The 20,460-nt window shown below is 39.4% G+C and overlaps 1 protein-coding gene across 4 annotated transcripts in view; it reads right to left on the bottom strand.

The window, feature by feature from the left end:
• Nucleotides 1–20,460, bottom strand: part of LOC124632081 (V-type proton ATPase 116 kDa subunit a 1) — a 38,026-nt gene that overhangs the window by 15,706 nt on the left and 1,860 nt on the right. The window contains exons 2-7 of one of the 4 annotated variants that reach the window (XM_047166742.1): nucleotides 17,896–18,075; nucleotides 17,605–17,733; nucleotides 15,549–15,637; nucleotides 14,802–14,840; nucleotides 1,063–1,189; nucleotides 149–325 (exon numbers count right to left, since the gene is read on the bottom strand). In XM_047166742.1, coding sequence (XP_047022698.1) covers nucleotides 149–325; nucleotides 1,063–1,189; nucleotides 14,802–14,840; nucleotides 15,549–15,637; nucleotides 17,605–17,733; nucleotides 17,896–18,075 — 741 coding nt within the window. Of the gene's footprint in view, nucleotides 1–148; nucleotides 326–1,062; nucleotides 1,190–14,801; nucleotides 14,841–15,548; nucleotides 15,638–16,343; nucleotides 16,391–16,490; nucleotides 16,577–17,604; nucleotides 17,734–17,895; nucleotides 18,076–20,460 lie in introns of all 4 variants that reach the window. The other 3 variants (XM_047166745.1, XM_047166743.1, XM_047166744.1) reach the window with 3 other exon arrangements.

The following is a 20,460-nucleotide window of genomic DNA, read 5'->3' as shown; positions in this document are numbered from 1 at the left end:
TTACGATAAAAATCAATTATTAGTGCTTCTCTACGTGTCAAATTTTAACAAAGTCAGTTCAGTAGTTTCAAAGACATCCACCCCAAAAATATTAATTTCAAGTTTTTTATACAGCTGCAAGTCTCCCTCAAATAACGTAGTCTCTTACCGTGTTCAAATCCTCGATCCTGGTCATAACCCCCATGGCCATCTCCCGCCTGTCAGCCGGGGCTTCGGGGCAAGGGTACAAGGTGGCGCGGAAACCCTCGCAGATCTTCTTCACGCGGGTCTTCAGCTGGTCTCCTTGGAAGAAGATGATGAACACCGACTTGTATACTTGGTCCGACTGGAAGGAAAAGAACAGTATTAAAACATGGTTTTAGTGGTGGTTGTGTCAATGTATTAATCAAAACAAAGGAAGTTGTAATAGAAAGTTGGATCTAATAGGATCTGAGTTACTAGACTACAACAACAGAATAGGTAGTTTAAAAGATTTTGGACCGTTATAGCTTTCATTCCTCAACCCTAGATTTGGTTTATGGTGAACAAAATCCCCTCCGATTATGATACTTAGTCGAAATCTATTTGAGACTAGATTTCTAGATGACTCATCTCTTGTTCAGAATATTACTTTAATGGTAATCTTTTTTCATGACAATTTGCAAGGATATAATTATAGCACCATATCAAACAGTTACCGACATTTTTCTCATCAAGCCCAACGGTTGACTAGCGTAACAAATAAATTGCCAAGTGCCTCTTTAATTGAGGAAACATACTTATTACTGCGATCGATAAGCACTCGGCTCGTTCCATTGTAAATCAATTACATTAAATAATTGTTATAGTGGACAAGATCAAGGGCAGCCAACAGGAAGATGCTGTATTGAAAACGCAAATATTTTCGCTTGTCAAAATTGTATTAGCACACAATATGATTTAGATTATTAGCATAGATAACAGAGCTAGTCAAGATAAGGTAAACTGTGAAATAACTTCCTAATGTGTGCGCGAGGAAATACTTAGCACCAGTAAAATTATGAATAACATAGTAAGAAATTATGAGAAGGTTTGAATACTTACGGAAGAGGGATCCTCCAGGGGCGTGTCGATTTCGGCCTGACGCAGGAACACATTGCCACGGCAGGCGCGCCATAACATGCGTTCGAAAGCAGGGATACGCTCACGAAGAATCACGCCAGCCACGAAACTATACAAAACACAGAATTAGCAATAGTCCACAGTTGCAGCAGCAAGAAAAGCGCTTTACACGTTATTAGGCCAAAATCCAAGCACTGATTCTGCTGCGGGGCCACAACTAATGCGGATGTGAAATATTGAACCAACAGTCAAAGGGTATACGGTCCATATTTCGCAAGCAACTATCGACCTCGGATTAAGTAAAGGGTATCTCAGATCAGTGACGAGAGAATTCCCAGGAAATGTGAATATGTGGAGATAGTGTCAAACAATAACAGACATCTCCGATACGATCAGTGCGCTGACTGATTACATTCGATCAAATCTCCTGCACGATGACGCAGTGCACTAAAAGGCAGGAGTTCCCAGAACGATAATAATAAACAATGAAACATATTGCACTACAAACGAAAGTGCACTTGAAAGTGAATACTTTAATAAAATACAGGTGAAATTCATTACCATCAATTATAAAAAACATTGAAGCCGACTTTCATAGCTGGCAAAATGAATAAAAACATTAAGATAAAAAGCGAATAATAAATAAATTCTCTCGTCATCAGACCGTGAGTCAAATGGCAATGAATAAAGGAAAATTACGCCCAAATATACAATAGACCACAAAGTGGTGGAATTTTGATGAATTTTGAAGGACCAAACTGTTCTAAACTATTTTGTAAAATCAAGTAAAACGCAGTCTGTAAATAACGATCAAATCATTAGTGACAACAATTCGAACGAATAAAAACATCTTATCACAGAAAAGACAGGATCGGGAGAACCAAGCTCCGTATTACAGAACGAGAGATGAACGCGTTGGTGTCATTTACTAATTCAATTTTAACGTTATTACTGTTCTTCAGTTTTGAATCATGTTCTGTAATACAGACTCGAGTATCATTAGTGACGAATCTCCTCAGGGAAATAACATCACTGTCTGACTTCACCCGTCCTCAAACACTTAAAAAATATTTTAGCTAAACGTAAATTATTTACAAACTGCAAATTCAGGAGACGTTGAATTATAACTAACGTGTAAAAAACGTCATAAAAATAAATCACGAGATGCATCGAAATGGGTCACACATGTTTCACGATACTGACAGAAAGCCATCAAAATTGCGTTGATATTATCAATCTATCAATTTTATCTAGTACTTCTTTATGTCTTTGCTCATATTCTACTAGTATTTGGCAATAACGTTGTCTCAAACCCGGTACGAAAAAATCAGTTTCTAACGTTATTGATAGACCTTGTTACATTGAACATATGTTAGCTTGTGTATTAAGGGGTTCCCCAAAGAAGCACTCCACGGCAGTATTATATAACCACAAATACCTGTTCTACTAAGTGTTATGATGAATATATCGTCTATTCCGCTACCTATTTTTAAACACAGACGCTACGCAGAGTCTACACATAGCTGATCATTTAAATATAGCTAGTAGGTACGAAGAACTTTAATTTACGAGTCGGCTAAACGATTCTCAATTAAATCTTGTCCTTTTAATGTTGCCATCCGTTTTGTTATGTTTTTATGGCTTCCATAAGCTATGATAAAGTGCAATAAAACAGTCTCGTGTTTTGCATAGAATTGCGTCACGAGCACAATATTAACATGCTTCTGCATTTGTTTAAGGACATGAGTAAGAGTTTCTGCAATCTTGTTGATAGCACACAAAATCAACTCGGAGTAACTAAGGGTAACACAAAGGGTGACGGTAAGGTCGATATAAACATTGACTTTAGTGATGATGACGTTAAAACTGACAAAGGTATCAAACACGGTGTTAAATCAGAAACAGGTGTAATTGAAAATGGTAATGTGTTACATAGCCCTAACAAAATTGGAACCTTGTAACACTCAAATCAAGCATGTGCACCAAACATGACCAAATCACGCAGTGCGGATGTGTTTAAAGCGAAAAAAATCGAAGATAAAACTCGAATCTCGTGTGTAATAATTTTTCCATTGCGATAATGGAACATTCGTAATGGGTATCGTATCTTCTAACAATACATCACGCATCTGATAAAATTACGTTGTGATAAGGTGATGTTCTGCAAATTATTATTTTTGTAGTTTATTATGGTTATATTTAAATGGAAAGTGACATCAGAGTGCTCAATTAGATCTTCGTTTAATCTCGTCTGATAACATCATTTGTAGCTACCACTTCCATTTGACTTCTTCTCTTTAGAAAACTTCTCTATACTCAACCTTCATCTTTTCTCTTGCCCATCTTATTTAATACTTAAAATGCAATAACTTCCATGATATTGTTCAAAGTTGTACCATCAATCACGACTTCATCAGCAATCATCTACGTGATTCAAAAATACAAATCCACCTTGGAATTTTTTGCTGCTGTTTTTTCGGATTTGCAAGTACCCAAACATGAATCAAATTAGAGATCTTATCCAATATTGTTACAAACATTTTGCACCGGTCTCTCACATGTCTGTATTCTCCATTCATTGTTATATACGAGTGCAAATATACAAAAAGATTAGTATCCTATTTGTTGTTCGTGATTAGAGCATGGTCGTTCCGCACAACGTTATGGTTGGCCATAGAGCTATGATGTGCCACGTTTATTACTCCGACAATGTGAAATATAAGGAAAATACATTCAAACTGTTCGTCTTAAATACATTTATCTTCATAGAGGTAACCAACTGTAAGAATGACACGATGTAGCCGTGCGAATCTTGAAGATTGTTTAAAATGCATTACGTTGATGAAATATTGGCATTATTATTGTTTGTGCGGGTCAGGGTTATATCGTTAAACGTTTTATAACCCTCATTGTTATCATAGATAACCCTCATTGATATCATTCATAAGCCGTGTAGCGACGGCTTAAGAATACGTATGTCGCTACCCCTTCTTCCAGTGGGTGTCGTAGAAGTCGACTAATGGAGTAAAGAATGCACCGAACACCAGTGTGAGAGAAGGAAAACTCGGAAAAAAAACCCTCTATCAACCCGTCTGGCCAGCGTGATAGCAGTAGGCTAAATACCTTCATGAGCAGCACAAAAAAGCCACGGCCCCTAGTTCCCGGCAGTCCCGCTATTCCCGGTCACGGTGGCGACCGTGGTTACGGTGGGACAGGGGGTGCGAAGAATCTCCGGGTTACGGGAGGCCACCAAACTAAACTGACTCTTGCGACGTACAACGGCCGCACGCTACGGCTTGACTCGCATCTGGCGCAACTCGAAGTGGAACTTGGGAAGATTAGGTGGCACATATTAGGGTTATGTGAAGTTCGAAGAGAGGGGGAGGACACCATAACCCTCGAATCAGGTCACCTAATGTACTTCCGAGAGGGAGACCAACAATCCCAAGGTGGCGTTGGGTTTCTGGTTAATAAGTCCCTAGCTGATAACGTTGTGGAGGTGTCTAGTGTGTCGAACAGGGTAGCGTACCTTATCATAAAGCTCACCGATAGGTATAGCCTCAAGGTAGTGCAAGTGTACGCACCGACCTCGACACATTCAGACGATGAAGTGGAGGATATGTTTGATGATATATCAAGGGCCCTCCACTTCACTACAAAGACCCATTACACCGTTGTCATGGGGGACTTTAACGCTAAAGTGGGAGTACAGATTTGCGGCGAATCGGCAGTAGGATCCCATGGATTTGGAAGCAGGAATCATAGGGGGCAAATGCTCGTCAACTTCCTCGAACGCGAGGGGCTCTTTTTGATGAACTCCTTTTTCAAAAAGCGGCCCCAAAGGAAGTGGACGTGGCAAAGCCCCGACACTATGACTAAAAATGAGATTGACTTCATCATGACGAACAAGAAGCACATATTCAGAGACGTCTCCGTGATCAATAGGTTTAATACCGGGAGCGATCACCGACTTGTCCGAGGCTCTCTGAATATCAACTTCAAGGCCGAACGTTTCCGTCTGATGAAGGCCAGGCTCCGACCAACACTGCTCCAAACCATGACAGGATCTGAAACGTTCCAGTCACATTTGGAGAACCGATTTGCCGCCGTGGAAACCACAACAGACGTTAACCAGAACCACGAATATGTGGTTCGGATCCTCAGGGAGGAAGGTTCGAGATTCTGTAACATGCAGCGTAAGGGCAAGAAATCAAAGCTTTCGGAAGAGACATTAGGACTTATGAAGAAACGACGTGAAAACCCGCCTGTCACTTCGTCAGCTAAGCGAGCTCTAAACCAAGAGATCAACAAGCACGTACGACGCGACCTCCGGTGCTCCAATACTCTTGCCATTGAAAGAGCAATTGAGCTGAATCGGGGGTCAAAGGTGTTCGTACAATCTCTTGGAAGAAGCCACTTGACGAAGCTGACCACAGCAAGCGGAGAAGTCGTTTCTTCGGTGCCGGCAGTCCTTTCGGAAGTGGAAAATTTCTATGGCCGGTTATACGCATCGCATGCATCCCGACCTGATCCCGGAAATGAGGATTCTAGAGCCACATTAACACGCCATTTCACCGAAGACCTGCCAGAAGTCAGCAGTGGCGAAATCGAGATCGCTCTGAGACAGCTCAAAAATGGAAAAGCCCCTGGCGAGGATGGCATTACAACAGAGCTACTAAAAGCAGGAGGAAAGCCCGTACTGGGGGAGCTCCAGAAGCTTTTAATGCCGTCCTGTTTGAAGGGAGAACTCCAGAGGCGTGGAGTAGGAGTGTTGTCGTCCTGTTCTTCAAAAAGGGAGACAAAACCCAGTTGAAGAACTATCGACCCATTTCCCTCCTAAGCCACGTCTATAAGCTGTTCTCAAGAGTGATCACGAACCGACTTGCGCGAAGACTCGACGAATTCCAACCACCGGAGCAGGCTGGGTTTCGGAGCGGATACGGCACCATAGACCACATCCACACAGTGCGGCAGATTATACAGAAGACCGAAGAGTATAAGCAGCCCCTGTGTCTAGCATTTGTGGACTATGAGAAGGCCTTTGACTCGGTTGAAATCTGGTCTGTTCTGGAGTCCCTGCAGCGTTGTCAAGTAGATTGGCGATACATCCAAGTGATGAGATGTCTCTACGAAGCCGCTACAATGTCCGTCCAAGTACAGAATCAGCAAACAAGACCCATACCGTTGCATCGAGGAGTGAGACAAGGGGATGTTATTTCCCCGAAACTGTTCACTAATGCAATGGAGGATATGTTCAAGACGCTGAACTGGAAAGGACGCGGCATCAACATCAATGGCGAACACATCTCTCACTTGCGATTTGCCGACGATATCGTCATCATGGCGGAAACGCTGCAGGACCTACAACAGATGCTGAACGACCTGGCTGAATCTTCTCTACGCATCGGCCTACGGATGAACTTGGACAAAACCAAGGTCATGTTCAATGAACATGTTCTACCGGAACCGATAGCGATACACGGCGCCGTTCTCGAAGTTGTTCGGAAATATGTTTACCTCGGGCAGACATTGCAGTTAGGTAGAAACAACTTTGAGGACGAGGTGAATAGGAGAATTCAGTTGGGTTGGGCTGCATTTGGGAAGCTACGTCGAGTCCTAACATCGTCGATCCCACAGTGCCTAAAGACAAAAGTCTTCAATCAGTGCGTCCTACCTGTCATGACTTACGGAGCCGAAACGTGGACACTGTCGGTGCGGCTGGTTCACAAGTTTAAAGTCGCTCAGCGGGCTATGGAAAGGGCTATGCTCGGCATTTCTCTGAGGGATCGCATCAGAAATGAGGTAATCCGTCAGAGAACCAAGGTCATCGACATAGCCCACCGAATCAGCAAGCTGAAGTGGCAGTGGGCTGGCCATATTAGCCGAAGAACCGATAACCGTTGGGGTAAACGAGTTCTGGAGTGGAGACCACGCCTCGGCAAACGTAGTGTAGGACGTCCTCAGGCACGGTGGAGTGATGACTTGCGCAAGGCGGCTGGCAGGAGCTGGATGCGAGAAGCCGAAAATCGATCTCAGTGGCGTGCACTTGGAGAGGCCTATGTCCAGCAGTGGACTGCGATAGGCTGATGATGATGATGATGATTGTTATCATGGTTGTGACCATCGGAGTATTAGGAGTTAACATTAAAACACGCTATAATATAAAGGCTCAGATAGGAACCATAGTAATGGTAGCAGAATATAAATATATTTTAGAATGTGTAATACTATATAAAGATATATTTCACCTGATTACAGTCAATCCAGGGGCATATAATTCAATTGTCCATTGTCACGAGTTAAATTATCACTGTTTCGCACAATCATAAGAAGGTAAAGCACTCCATAACGGTCGTGTGAATTCCCATACAATTGCTATAATTTGTTGGTCATTAGCGTTGTGCTAGTTTGTCATTTGGTATTTTGAAGGTTTTTTCATCGATACCTCTTCAATTACTTCGGGGAAATCTGTTTTTACCCTAAGCAGGTTTGTTGTAGGAACCAGTTAAGACTGGTCTGTAAGGAGATTTGTATCTCGGTGCATTGAGCCTTTGAGGAAATATTCGTTACGTAGGTACGCTTGTGGTCTGTAGGCGTAGGTAGTCTAATGTATTCAGAAATTCCCCTCAATCAGAGCTTCTGAGCTCTGACATCATTGCTTTGTGTTCCCTCAGTGTTTATTTTAGTATCTACTAAAATGAAATCCATTGTTATTTCACCACAAGTCATATTCATTCTAATGCGTTTCTTAGTAATTTAGGGAGCTTAACAAATACATACTGCATCTGACATCAGTTTTATGTCTTTCCTGAAATCAGAGCGGCAGTGTGTGTCATATTGTTTCACAGAAGCCAGTACAGTGAGCTCAGTTTGTATTTACAATTCTTACGTAACGTTGTATGTTGGTAAAAACCAGAGTCAAATATAGAATAATGATAGATAATTGCGGTACTATGTATACCTACTGATGACGACTTCAAAATTATTTCATAGATAACGTAAAGTACCTGTGTTTTTGTGAAAGAACTTCGTTTATGAATTTAAGATAATCTTAGAAACAAGGGCCGCAGTGGTCAGTTACAATGTTGGTTACATTTGAATAAATAATTAGTGCATTTATTTACTATCACGTGAAATGAATGAGTAACGTTTGCAAAGTACTTACACACATCAAAAGTGTCTAGGGATCAACATATATTTTTGCAATAACTTTTCTCCTGATTGATATTAATTAAAATTTTCTTTAAGGATTCATCAAATAAAGTGTTTTCGTTTGTCACAGTAACGATAAACCAAGTCACCTTTGCACTAATAAAGAAATTTGCCATTTTCCTAATAAAGGGATTTTTGACATTTGAAACACTAACACAAAAGTTCGAAAAAAAAGACTGAAATAACAGTTTTCTTTAAAAGTTTATTGGGTAACTTAAACAATTAATAATCCGTGTTTCTACCGCGAACACTAACAACACAAGAACATCGGTTTGGCATACTCAAAATGAGTTCATCCAAATCACGATGTGGAATGGCCGCCCATGTTCGTTGCAACAACAAAAAAAGGTCTTCTTGCGACTGGATACCCTCCATATTCGGCAGAGCTCTTCTCTGTAGCATATCCCATGCATGCTCAATCGGGTTCAAGTCTGGCGACTGAGCAGGCCAGGGCAGGACATTGATGTTAGCTGCCGCGAGAGTCTGTCTTACAACTCTTGCGGTGTGCGGTCGTGCATTATCATGCATTAACTGAAATAAGGGACCGATTTGCACTTGTAGAGGAACGATGACGTCTGATACAATCGTCTCAGCATAAATTTGAGCGTTGAGGTTGCTTCTGATCCAAATCAACTCAGTTCTTCCGCCGATCCAAATACCCGCCCATACCATGATGGTTCCACCACTATAAGGATGGACTTCCTGGCAGGATTTTAATCGCTGTTGGCGTCCAGGGGTTCTCCAGTGTCGTATACGTCTTGTATCCGGTCTCATACCAAAACGAGACTCATCAGAAAAGCACACGAAACGCCATTGTTCTTCTGCCCAATTTCTGTGTTCAAGAGCCCATTGATATCGAATCCTACGATTGTGCATTGCTATAGGTGGTACCCGTAGCGGTCTTCGGGAATGAAGGTTCACTTCATGCAAGCGGTTTCTGACTGTTTGGTCGCTAATTAAGTTCCCTGAAGAGTGATGAAGCCTCACGGCTAACATCATGGCGGTTATTGTTGGAGCTCTTCGAGTTAAGATTTGAATGTATCGGTCTTGTCTCCGTGTGGTGCAGCGATACCGTCCTCCATGGCGCTCAGCTACGGTACCAGTGCTTCGGTAACGTGTCCAAAGTCGACTGATAACACTCTGACTTGTATTCAGAGCTAAAGCCACAGTACGTTGCCGGGAACCAGCTTCTATCATTCCCACGGCTCTGAGCATTTCTTCCCTGCTTAAATGACGTCGCCGCTCCATAATAACGTTGGTTTTAATCAGTAGTAGGGAAACAGTAGCACTAATAATGTCTTCAATGCGTTGTATGTGTTTATAGGGAAAATATTGACAGCTGATTTTCATCTTTTACTCGAATTTGATTCACAGTTCCTGATTCAAATTATGAAATGCACCAAAAAGGATCCATATAAATTTATAAAATCATAAATTTATTACAAAGCCACATCTCAATCTCAAGAAATCCGCATAAAAATGCTTGATCCCTAGACACTTTTGATGTGTGTACTTGGAAACTACGACCGCATTTGCATTGTCTATCAAAGGAAATTGCACTAAGAATGAAAGGCATTATAACGAATATTGATTGAAATTATTTTGAAGAAATCTTTGTTTTGGATATGATCGTAACTCGTCCCACTCAATTGAAAGAGTTTAAAGAAATTTGCAATTTAACGTAAGGTGTCAAGGCTTAATTTGATTTGTTGAATATTTTCACGTATAATGATGTAAGAGACAGTGGCGCCGTCACCTTGGCTGGATACCAAGACTTCTGTCTGCCGGGGTACGTAAACGAAGTAATTTATAGTTCTGGAGTCTGTCTGTAGTGAGGAATGTACTAATATACGTAGGACTTGAAGCAGATGCGAGATTTTTTGTGATGTCTCGTGACTCCCACTACAAATGTGTACGGGCTAGACTGAAGCACGATTTATGCTAAAGAAAAATATTTTACAGAATTCCTAAAACAAGTAAATAAGTACGAGTTGACTGGTGATCAGTCAGATTCCTTGTATACTCTTTACAAGTTCATCGAGAACAAAAATATGGCTATTATGGCAGTACGCAATAAGGACGTAACCAATTTCAAATGCATCTCTTACCATAAAATCTTAGAGCTATAAACTTATAGACCCTTATCATGGGTTCCATAAAAATATAAATTAACTGTAATTAACTTATATCAATGTCTCCTCGCTGACACTGAAATAGGGGGTATACTAAACCCGTGTTATTCAAATAGCACCATAAAATGAGTAATATATTACAAGACCTGTGCCTGACTGTACCATTGTCGTTTAATGTTATTTGCATACTCTATGTACCGTAATTGAGGCTTATATTCAATCTTAGCCAGGTGTGTAAAATACAGTCAAGGTTTTTCAATGAATAGATCAAGCCGATGGTGTCCTTACACAATATGGGTGAATAGTTATTGAACGATGTCGATACATACTCATTAAATACATAATAAAGAGTATATTCAATGAAGTATATCGAGCGACCATTAAAGTGATTGCTTTTGGGTTAATTCCGTATTTACCAAGAACCGAGCTGTGAATGATTGATGGCGAATCAAGATGGGAGCAATTAAAATATTCCTACGGAACTTTTTCCATAACATTCTCATTAAATCAATGTATTTTTGATCGAGCCACTGACATATTAAATTCTTGGTAGGTCTCGGAAAATTTCTAGCAATTGAATGCCACAAAAAATATTCATAACATTTTTATTGGAATTGTACCGCGGAAACTTTTTCATTTTTTCTTGAAACAACTTCGTAATGGAAGGTTTTATTACTTGTGAAGACCATTTAATGCAGAGCTTAACATTTGGAAACCCTTATTAGGGGTGAAATTATTGAAAATATTTTACGTACGAATGTAAAACATTTCTTAAATACACATGAGGCGCCAGCCTGAAGACGGAACAAGGATGTCACGAAGGGCATTCAAGTGCCATCAACGTAATCATTACAACTAATTTGTTCTTTGATAATTACAATATAAACTTCTATAATACAATTTATTACGCTATTGTTATCTAACAAGACTTTGTCAACGAAACGAGGTTATCAGACACCTCGTATTTGAACAACGATAAAATATTGGAAAGGAAGGAAAAGATTTGTAAGTGATCTGAAGGTATTTCGCAATTTATGCGGTCTGCTGTGACGTTTCAGTTGGCGGGAAACTCCATGTTGACCCAGATCCGCAGATTGATTCGCAGTACACAAGATAAGCCAATTCGAAGAAATTCTTATTGACGAGTCAGGCAGGTTATAACCAAAGGCAAAGAACATTTCCGCATACTGCATCAAAATCAAGTTTCAACTTGAATAAACATTGCAAATCCTAAGCATTTCAAGATCAATGAATCCAGCTGAACTGGTTCCATAGCTTTCTAAACAAACATGTCGCCTAAAGGCGGTGTTCACCGTGAACTTGGTACACATTGTGAGGCAGTTGATACTTTTCGCATCATCGGTAATACGTCAGTCACGAGCATGTAGGTCGATGTACTGCTAACGGTACATCTACATATTTATATTGCCGTATATGTTTACGAGAAAGCAGATATAAAGGAGCTCTAGACGTAATGGATTCAAGTAATAACTTTCTTGTAAGGAATAGGTTGAAAGTACAGAAATCATAAAATACTGGAAACATAACTAATATTAACATTGATATAAAACATACCAACGAATTCCAGTCTGAAAATCCAAACGGTTTACTTTGAGAAGAATTCCGACTGCGTACAATTGACTGATGAAAGACTGTCGACGAAACAGACACGAGCTCAAATAGAAATGTTTACAAAACATGATGCATAAAATTGAAACTACTGCTGAAAGGAAAGACATACATTTTCTTTCCAGATTCTCTACTGAAGCTACAAATAACTGTAGTAACTTCAAAAATCCTGACAGCATACCATATATCTGGTTACGGTAACTTTCCGCGCAATCTAATAATCCGAACGACATGTTTATCTTGCTATCGATTCCTGGATTAGCCAGCACTACGGTACTTGTTCAATGAGGGCAAAACAATGGAAATACACAATCACAGGAACTGAATGAAGACTAGCAACAATCCGTCGATGAGGAAGGGGACAAATGTCAGTTTACAAACATGGGGTGGAGTACGTCTGCCTCAGTCATGTGATTCGTAAGCAGCGACGCAAACGAGACATAGAAGGAGGCCTTTAAGCCGAAATTGGAAAGCCGAATTAGGAACTTGAGGACTGACGATTTCGACTCCTACTTATTTTTGGGATGGTTTTACCAAATAAATAACCAACACGATTGTACAATGTACAACGAATGTTTCTTAGAATATAGGATTCCGGTAATATTTTGAAGGCAAGGCAGAACACACGTTTAGTTGGACATAACGATTTATGACTAACTTTATATTACCATTATTATGTATCGTCGGAAGTTTATTAGGCTGCTTGTTCAACGCGAGCCAACATCAATAAACTCGTGTCCATTACTCTACTCGTAAGCAAGGAGCCGCCACAGCAATTAGTAATGGAGCAATGAATTTCGTGCTCACACGCAAGCGAACGAAGACAACGTATTTCTAGAGTCGTTTACCCTTTCATCGCTTCAACTAAATGTGTTGGCATTGAATTGAATGAAGGGAGACTAACGGCTATCACCTTAATCAAGAAATAATCACTTATCTTAAACCAAGATTCGCTAACCTTGTGTTTTGTCGGTAGTAAATCCATCTCCGTGATTTACTGCAATCCAGATTTTATCTCGTCTAACTACAGCCTCCGAGATAGCAACAATCTCCAGACAAAAAATGCCGTTATCAGACATCTTAATAACATTCGATAAGTGTAAAGTATTGTTATTGTTTGAAACATTATCTTCGAGAATTGTTAAGGAATTTTGTTGGCATAACAAAACATACCGTGAGATATTGAAACACAAAATATCTTCACGTGCGGAGCAGAAGGAATTGCAAATTATGTATGAAACATTAATATACCTCATTAATAATGTTGTACAAAGAGTGTGAGAATGAGTTCGTGACGTGATCGTCGTGTGATATCAGTGACAAGGAACTGTGACACCTCTGAGGTATTGTGATGTTAAATATGCGTTTAATAAACATCATTATGTGTATTCCGAATGGCCGGCCATGGAAGTGGCTTGTGACTCGAAGAATTGTAGACACCGGCAAAACAATGATAAACAGGAATGACAATCGTAACAATGGTAGACTTCCATTGAAATCTTTTGGAAATAGCTTATACAGCACTATTGTTGACATTTCAAGGTATCTATCGCAAAATATCGGTTATAAGTTATACGAAATTACTTAGTTAAGGTCGCCGTTCAATTTGCTACTATACGCGCTCGTAAAATGTTGATACACTTTGTAGCAACAAAGTCAATTAGAAACAACCTCAATGACGTAATTGATACCTAACAAGCCCATATTGTGTTAGACAGCCAGCATTGTGTTACACAATGTATCTACTTGGAAAAGGCTAAGCAAATTTATCACAACCATACTAGATCGATTCAAGGTTGATACGGAAACTCCGTCTTTGTTAGACTTGTTAAACACAATTTCTAAATAAAATTTTAAGTCGCTTCAAAGACCGTAAGATTGAATATAAACACTTTTTAATTAAGTATGGGCACGTGATAAGCGGCTGTTGGCTCTAAACCAAGCATAGGTTTCTTCAATATTAGTTTGGCGTATAAAACATTTTCTGTGTACTAATGTTTTGAATTAATAACAATTTAAAGTTAATAAAGCTTTCTGACTTCAGTAAGCCCTTTGGAAGCTTAGATCAGTTTAAATGAATAACACGGGTTTGTAATCAAACTAAAATATGACACAAAACATAAATTATTATCTAAGACACTCGTACCAAGACGCTGTTAGGATTGTCTATGTTTGAAAAATATCTTCGATATCAAAACTTTTCCTATTCGCACGATATCTGATATAATTCCGGAATGGCGTCCCGCAAGGAACGCTGCTTGGTTCATTATGTAATCTTGACTATTCAACTACATTCAAGATATTATATCATTGTAAATTACTCGCGTATCTGCAATTTTACATAATTAGTTTTTTGGTAAAGTTTGATAAGAGCTGTTTGTCAAATAGGAAAAGTTTGATCACGAAATGCCGTGTAAATTTCAGCATTTACAAGTTTCGCACCTAATTCCATTATCTATTCTTGAAGTCCAAGTTACCTTGACAACGCACATGAAATCTAACGTTCTTGAATAAAACAAGACTGTGATATTGAAGTGAATGTTAGTAAGCAAGTGAAGGGTGTTAGAGTTGAACTCAATGTTCGTTTGTTCCCAAGTGGTGAAGACAACGTTGAAATGAGTCAATTGATTTCAATATTGTCTGGCACAAGTTACTATTGAGTCTGCAACCATACAATTATAACATATACCCGAACCATAGCTACCACTATACCCATCTACAATATAAAATACAATATACACTACTAACCAAGGCAGGAATTCCAGGGATTCTTGTTTATCCCGCAAACTAGGGAATAAATCAAGCACAAATGTTTAGCAATACTGTACAGTTAGGACTACAAGTTAATATAATAGTCTAGTTATTACATCAACGTGTTGGATATTTAGTTCAACAACTTTGTAATCTTCTTCAGAGTATTCGAGATGTACCATTTTAACAGGATGTGGCATGCATTACATCTGACAATGGGGTTCACAGGGAGCTTATTAATTTTAATTGAGCGTTAGGCGCTCCTCAATTTGTGATGATCGTTTTTGAAGTTGAATTAAACTAAGTTGAGTATATTCGTCTTGTCATCACGTGCACTCTTAGTTCATAGTGTTCACATAAACCGCAAATCTGATGGCTCGCAACTAGTTCAGAGCAATTGCTTTGTTGACAACGTTAATATTTACAAGGTTCTTCGTCAAATAATAAAAGTGTCAAGTTTATGTGAACAACGTGATTGATTGCACCGTCTTTCGTGTAGTACGTCACTAGGTCATTATTCGTCGGCAGCAATCTACTAACGTAGATATTTATTATTAATCAGTAAAGTTAGTAAGCAGTGTGTAACTTCGTGATAACGTACGATATTTATGAGTGGACATACAGTTGACACGATAGACATACAAGACGAGCAACCAATAGAACCAGTGGGAGGGCAGCGGGACTGCCGGGACAGTGCTGCTGCGGTGAGAGTCACTCCGGTGCGCATGTAACACGCATACGTACCCTAGCTGGACGTGTCCGATATGTCGGTTCGGGTCGTCGGATATGAGGGCGCGCGTCATCGACTCAGTGGTATTGGCACCACCCTCGTGCTACACGGAGGACAAACATAAACATGTAGACAAACATGGCCCATATGACGTGACAATGAACGCGATAGGTACGACATTTACAGCACACGACGCACACGGTTTCCTTGCCTGTTGTAGTAAAAAAGTAGCGCCATCGAGTCACTGCAAGACACCTCTTACTACGCGGTGGTGCGCTGGTCAAGACCTAGCTACCAACAAATTATATAAAGCTTCTTATGCATTGTTAGTTGTGTCTACTTCGTATTGTGTTCAAATTACAGTGTCGTTTATAATAAACTAAAGAAAATATATACTCTATGACTCGACTCGTCGTGATCTACTACATATGACATGAACATATAAAATCATAATGGCATGCATAAAAATGACAAGTACAGAAAGCGTGGATGACTTTATGATAACGGAAATAAAGTATTCGTAAACCTTGTCAACTCCGACGGCGGCAAACGTTTGCAGATGGACTTCAAAAATAAATCATGTCGGAAACATTGTTAGTTCAAAATAAAATTAAAAATCTCACTCAGGCAGCAATTGGTTAGCACGCTCGGTAAGGGAGTGAGGAGTATTCACTAAGCTTTAGTAACTGACACGGTCTGGGCCGGGCTGGTTGCGGTGCTACATCTAAGCTATCATTCCATCACACAAGAAGTCAAAGAGAGGTGTTATGTTGATGATATACTATAAACCGGCCGACTCCAATGCTTGCCTGAGTGGTGAGTGGTAGTCTCCAGAATCAGCGTCACAGTACAAGCGCTGCAAAAATAATAACGCTCATGTGTGTGCTTTGATTTCCATTGACACAAATGGAAATCAAAACGGTCCAACGAGCGCGTCGTAATCAATCTGAGCATACCCCAGCTTGAGAGCTTGCCCGCCCGCCATGAGCCCCTCCTCCCCAAGTAGGGTGACTTGTTCCTCCTCGCGCGACGGGTCCGCCATCTTGTGCACACACACGCCAACATGGCGTCAAGGTCAGACACCAGTCAATGTCAATGTCACATTTGGTACGAGTCGCGAGCGTGAACAGGCTCATTTGTAGCCATGAAATCATCAGTGTGATAGTGCCACGGATAAATTGGATTTTGACTGAGATTAGAAATCGTACTGTGTATCCTACGGCGAGTACAATCAAAGCTGACAGTAATGTATGCGTGCGATCAATCAACTGACGACAATACACGTACAAAAATGTGACATTGACAATTCGACGTCATTATTTCAAACAATATAACTGAATCTAAACGTTTCATTTCAGAAGCTGGTATTTTTTGAAGCCCACGTCGAATACATATAAAATAATTTAATTAAAAATATAAATAATTTGATCAAGACCCACGACCTTCGTATAGGGAAATGTTAACTCAGAATTGGAAAGTGTTGAACATAAATTAGTATTTGATATTGTTGTTATTGTGCTTAAAGATATTAAAATAAAATTAAATAATAATAAATTTCATGAGACACTGATCCAAAATAAGGGAAAATTCAATAAATAATAAACGATGATAGAATTAAATAAGGACGACTGAAACATCGATCGTGGAGCTAATTTTTTTCTACAACAGCATGATTTGTATCGGCTTCATACCTCTGCTATTGTGTTTCAAGCTGAACTCTGTCTAATTGATTAAACGAATCTATTGACGACATTCCCTTTGTAATCAAGCAGTAATTACATTAACAGTCCATATTGACATAGTATGAAGGATGGCTGCAATATAATGGCGTATGACGTACTTAAACAAACATACGACTAGAATTCATTACGTTGATAAAATTGATCATTGCGAATTTTGCGTAAAACATCACGAGGGCATTAGCGGTGAGCTATCTTATCTCTGGATAACTAATACATTGGACGAAGCAACAACTAGTTGGTAAAGTAAACAGATTAGTAAATTCGTGAATTTGTTTGTTGGGTAAAATCAGAAATTATTGGTGAGCTGCTTATAGTTGGATCAACTTACCTCGTCAAAGAAAACTTGTGTTTTCCTAAGTATATGCTTGAGTTCTGTGAGCTCAAGGAAATTCCTCTTCAGAGCTTCAGCGTTCTGGTTTACCTCGCGGAGTTCGTTCTCCAACTTTTCGAAGGTAGCCTACAATACATGGACTTACATTAACACCATTGAGACAAGAGGAATAAGATTTTTCTTAATAAGTTAAAATTGCTTGATTTTACGATGGCATTCCACCAAATGCAGATAGAACATTTTATACATCCATATTTCTTCTTATGCTCTTCTAAAATTCGTTCTCACCTCAAGATCGATCATCTCCCTGGGCTGTGGGGCTTCGGGGCACTCCCCTGGGATCTCAAGCATGGGGATGCCATCCCGGCGGATTTCCTTCTCCAGGTAGCGAAGCTTACGCTCCATCTCGTCACAACGGCGGACCTCATTGACGAACTTGCGTTGGAACGCGTTCACGTCTGGGTTCAACTGGAGGAAAAATATTCTTGTTAGTCTTCGAATCAGTGTTTAACAGGTACGAGGAACATTAATTTGTCATGAGAAAGAGGAGATGGACAGGGAAGGGTGGAACATCCTACAAATACTAAAATCGCAAGAGTAAATGGAAGCATGGATTTTTGTTTCTCGTTCGTGAAAAAAGCTACTGGATGAATTTTTGTGAAACTTGGAAGTAATACAGCTTATATACAGAATTATATATAGGCTACTTTTATCCATGTGCCAACAGTAGTTCTCTCTAGGTGAAAACAGATTTTGCCGATATCTCACAAGAGCACTCGCCTGCAGTACAATAGTTGAAGACTTTTATTAAATGCTGCAATGGAGTATTTCTTAATCACCATTACGGTCACTTAAATGAATGGAAGCCTTATATTTCATGATTGGACATAATGTATTCTTTAGCACGCGTCACATTAGCCATGGTAGGTTTGTCGCATGTCATGTCTGTATTGTCCGGAGGGAAATGAGGCTTGACTTATACCTATTGCTGTATACTATAGGGTAGGTGACTCCAAGATCTTAATACCCCGAAAGGTACTCTGAATAGAATATCATCGACCTATGTTTACCAGTAGACTGAAAGTCATTAATGATTCCCAGTTTGTTAAATGTACAATGTCTGCTCCTACAAAAGATTTTGATAGTATACTATACCTTTTTGAGAATTTTGGTCCTACTAAAGCAAAGGTATAGTAAAACGTAATTATTTTCAGAGGAAAAGTTACCTACGCTGTAAAGAATCATTTAAAAATGCTTCATCTTTCAGTTTTAATTAGATAGGTATTATTATCATACACGTGTGGTAAGAAAATTATCTTTTTAATTATCTGCTAGCTATTGTAACAATAGAATTCTATAGCCAATAATAGTTTGTTGTGGTATTTCGATTTACTGAATATTGTCATTGACACCTTTTATCTTTTCGACGAAGTTGCAAAAAAGTTGCAAAAAGGATTTCTGCTTAACTAGTGACGTATTTTATGATCTTAATCACCAGCTAAAACATCAATTAAGTACTATAACAATAAGAAGAGTGATTACATCTACGTAGCTTCAACAAATCTATGAAGACAGAGCGCAGACAGCACGCTAAATATTTATCTAGCAGTGACGGAAGGGATAATCGGTCTTGAGATGTGTTACGCTAATTTATTCAACGCCCACGATATTACGAAGCAACGGGACTGCCAGTAGATAATAATAGAACAAGACATAGTTCAGTTTGTGTCCTCAGATACTAGAGTAAATAAAACAAGGGGCCTATCAAAAGAAGATGGTTTCATTCTTGAATGCATTGATTTTCTGGTGTTACCGCAAGGATGTTTTAGAAAACAATAGGATTTCACTGTACCTAATGACATGCAGTAACCGCAAGTTATGAAAATGTATCATATGGTAGTCATGTGTTCGAACCAAAGCTTTTAATAACAATAAATTTTAAATTGTCATGAGCGAGTTAATTATTTGAACTTGCTGTTGCCAACTGGGGATATAGAGTTAGGGGACGTCGTCATATTATTAACTAGGTGTTCCCTGCGGTTCCACCCACGTGTGCCGAGGTAGCTTCTTTATCCTTTCTTATGATTTACCACTATCTGTGTACCAAAACTCATCTAAGTGGGCTCAGTGGTTTTAGCGTAAAATCCGGACTGACAGACGTGGTTACTTTTGCATCTACCTCTATAATATTAGTAAGGGAAGGATGGCCCTTTCATACGCAAATTCCACTTGAATATCGATCAGAAATTCATCACTCAATAGATGGAAACATTACCGATTAAATGGTAGAACCCAATCGTCACATATCTATTGACATTAATTTAATCGCCAACATTGGCCCCAATTTTCCAACATACAATTTAAAAGACCATTAAAGCAGCAAGTCATATGATTTGTTGGCATTGGCTATCCAATATTTGGTCAAAGTTCCGATGTTCCGCAATAACGTATTGATGCGTTGGGACACGATTGGCGCACGCGCCGTAATGCATGCAAATTTCAAGTGACATGTACGTTTCAATTGAAAGAGAAACTATACTGATGGCTTGATCAATTGGACGTTATATAAAAGTACAATTGCTAGATCAATATGATTTTGTTTTAGTGGCATGAGGCTATGTGGATGGTGAATATTTTTGTGGGAGTGATTGGAGGATACTGAAAGGCGTGTCTTGGGAGAGGTTGGATCTTAGCCCTCCTAGAATCCTACTTGAATGATGACTGCTAGCATGCAGTCTCAGCATTTTGATAAATAGAAATAAGTAGGTGCACTCCAGCCAGATACAACATTTAAAAAGATTATTGTAAATGAAAACTATAAAGATGAATATCAAGAAACATCTCTGCATAATT

The sequence above is a fragment of the Helicoverpa zea genome, chromosome 7 (assembly GCF_022581195.2).
Source record: "Helicoverpa zea isolate HzStark_Cry1AcR chromosome 7, ilHelZeax1.1, whole genome shotgun sequence".
NCBI classification, from domain to species: Eukaryota; Metazoa; Arthropoda; class Insecta; order Lepidoptera; family Noctuidae; genus Helicoverpa; species Helicoverpa zea.
Note: the sequence above shows the minus strand (reverse complement) of the source record. Positions and strands in the feature narration are given on the sequence as shown.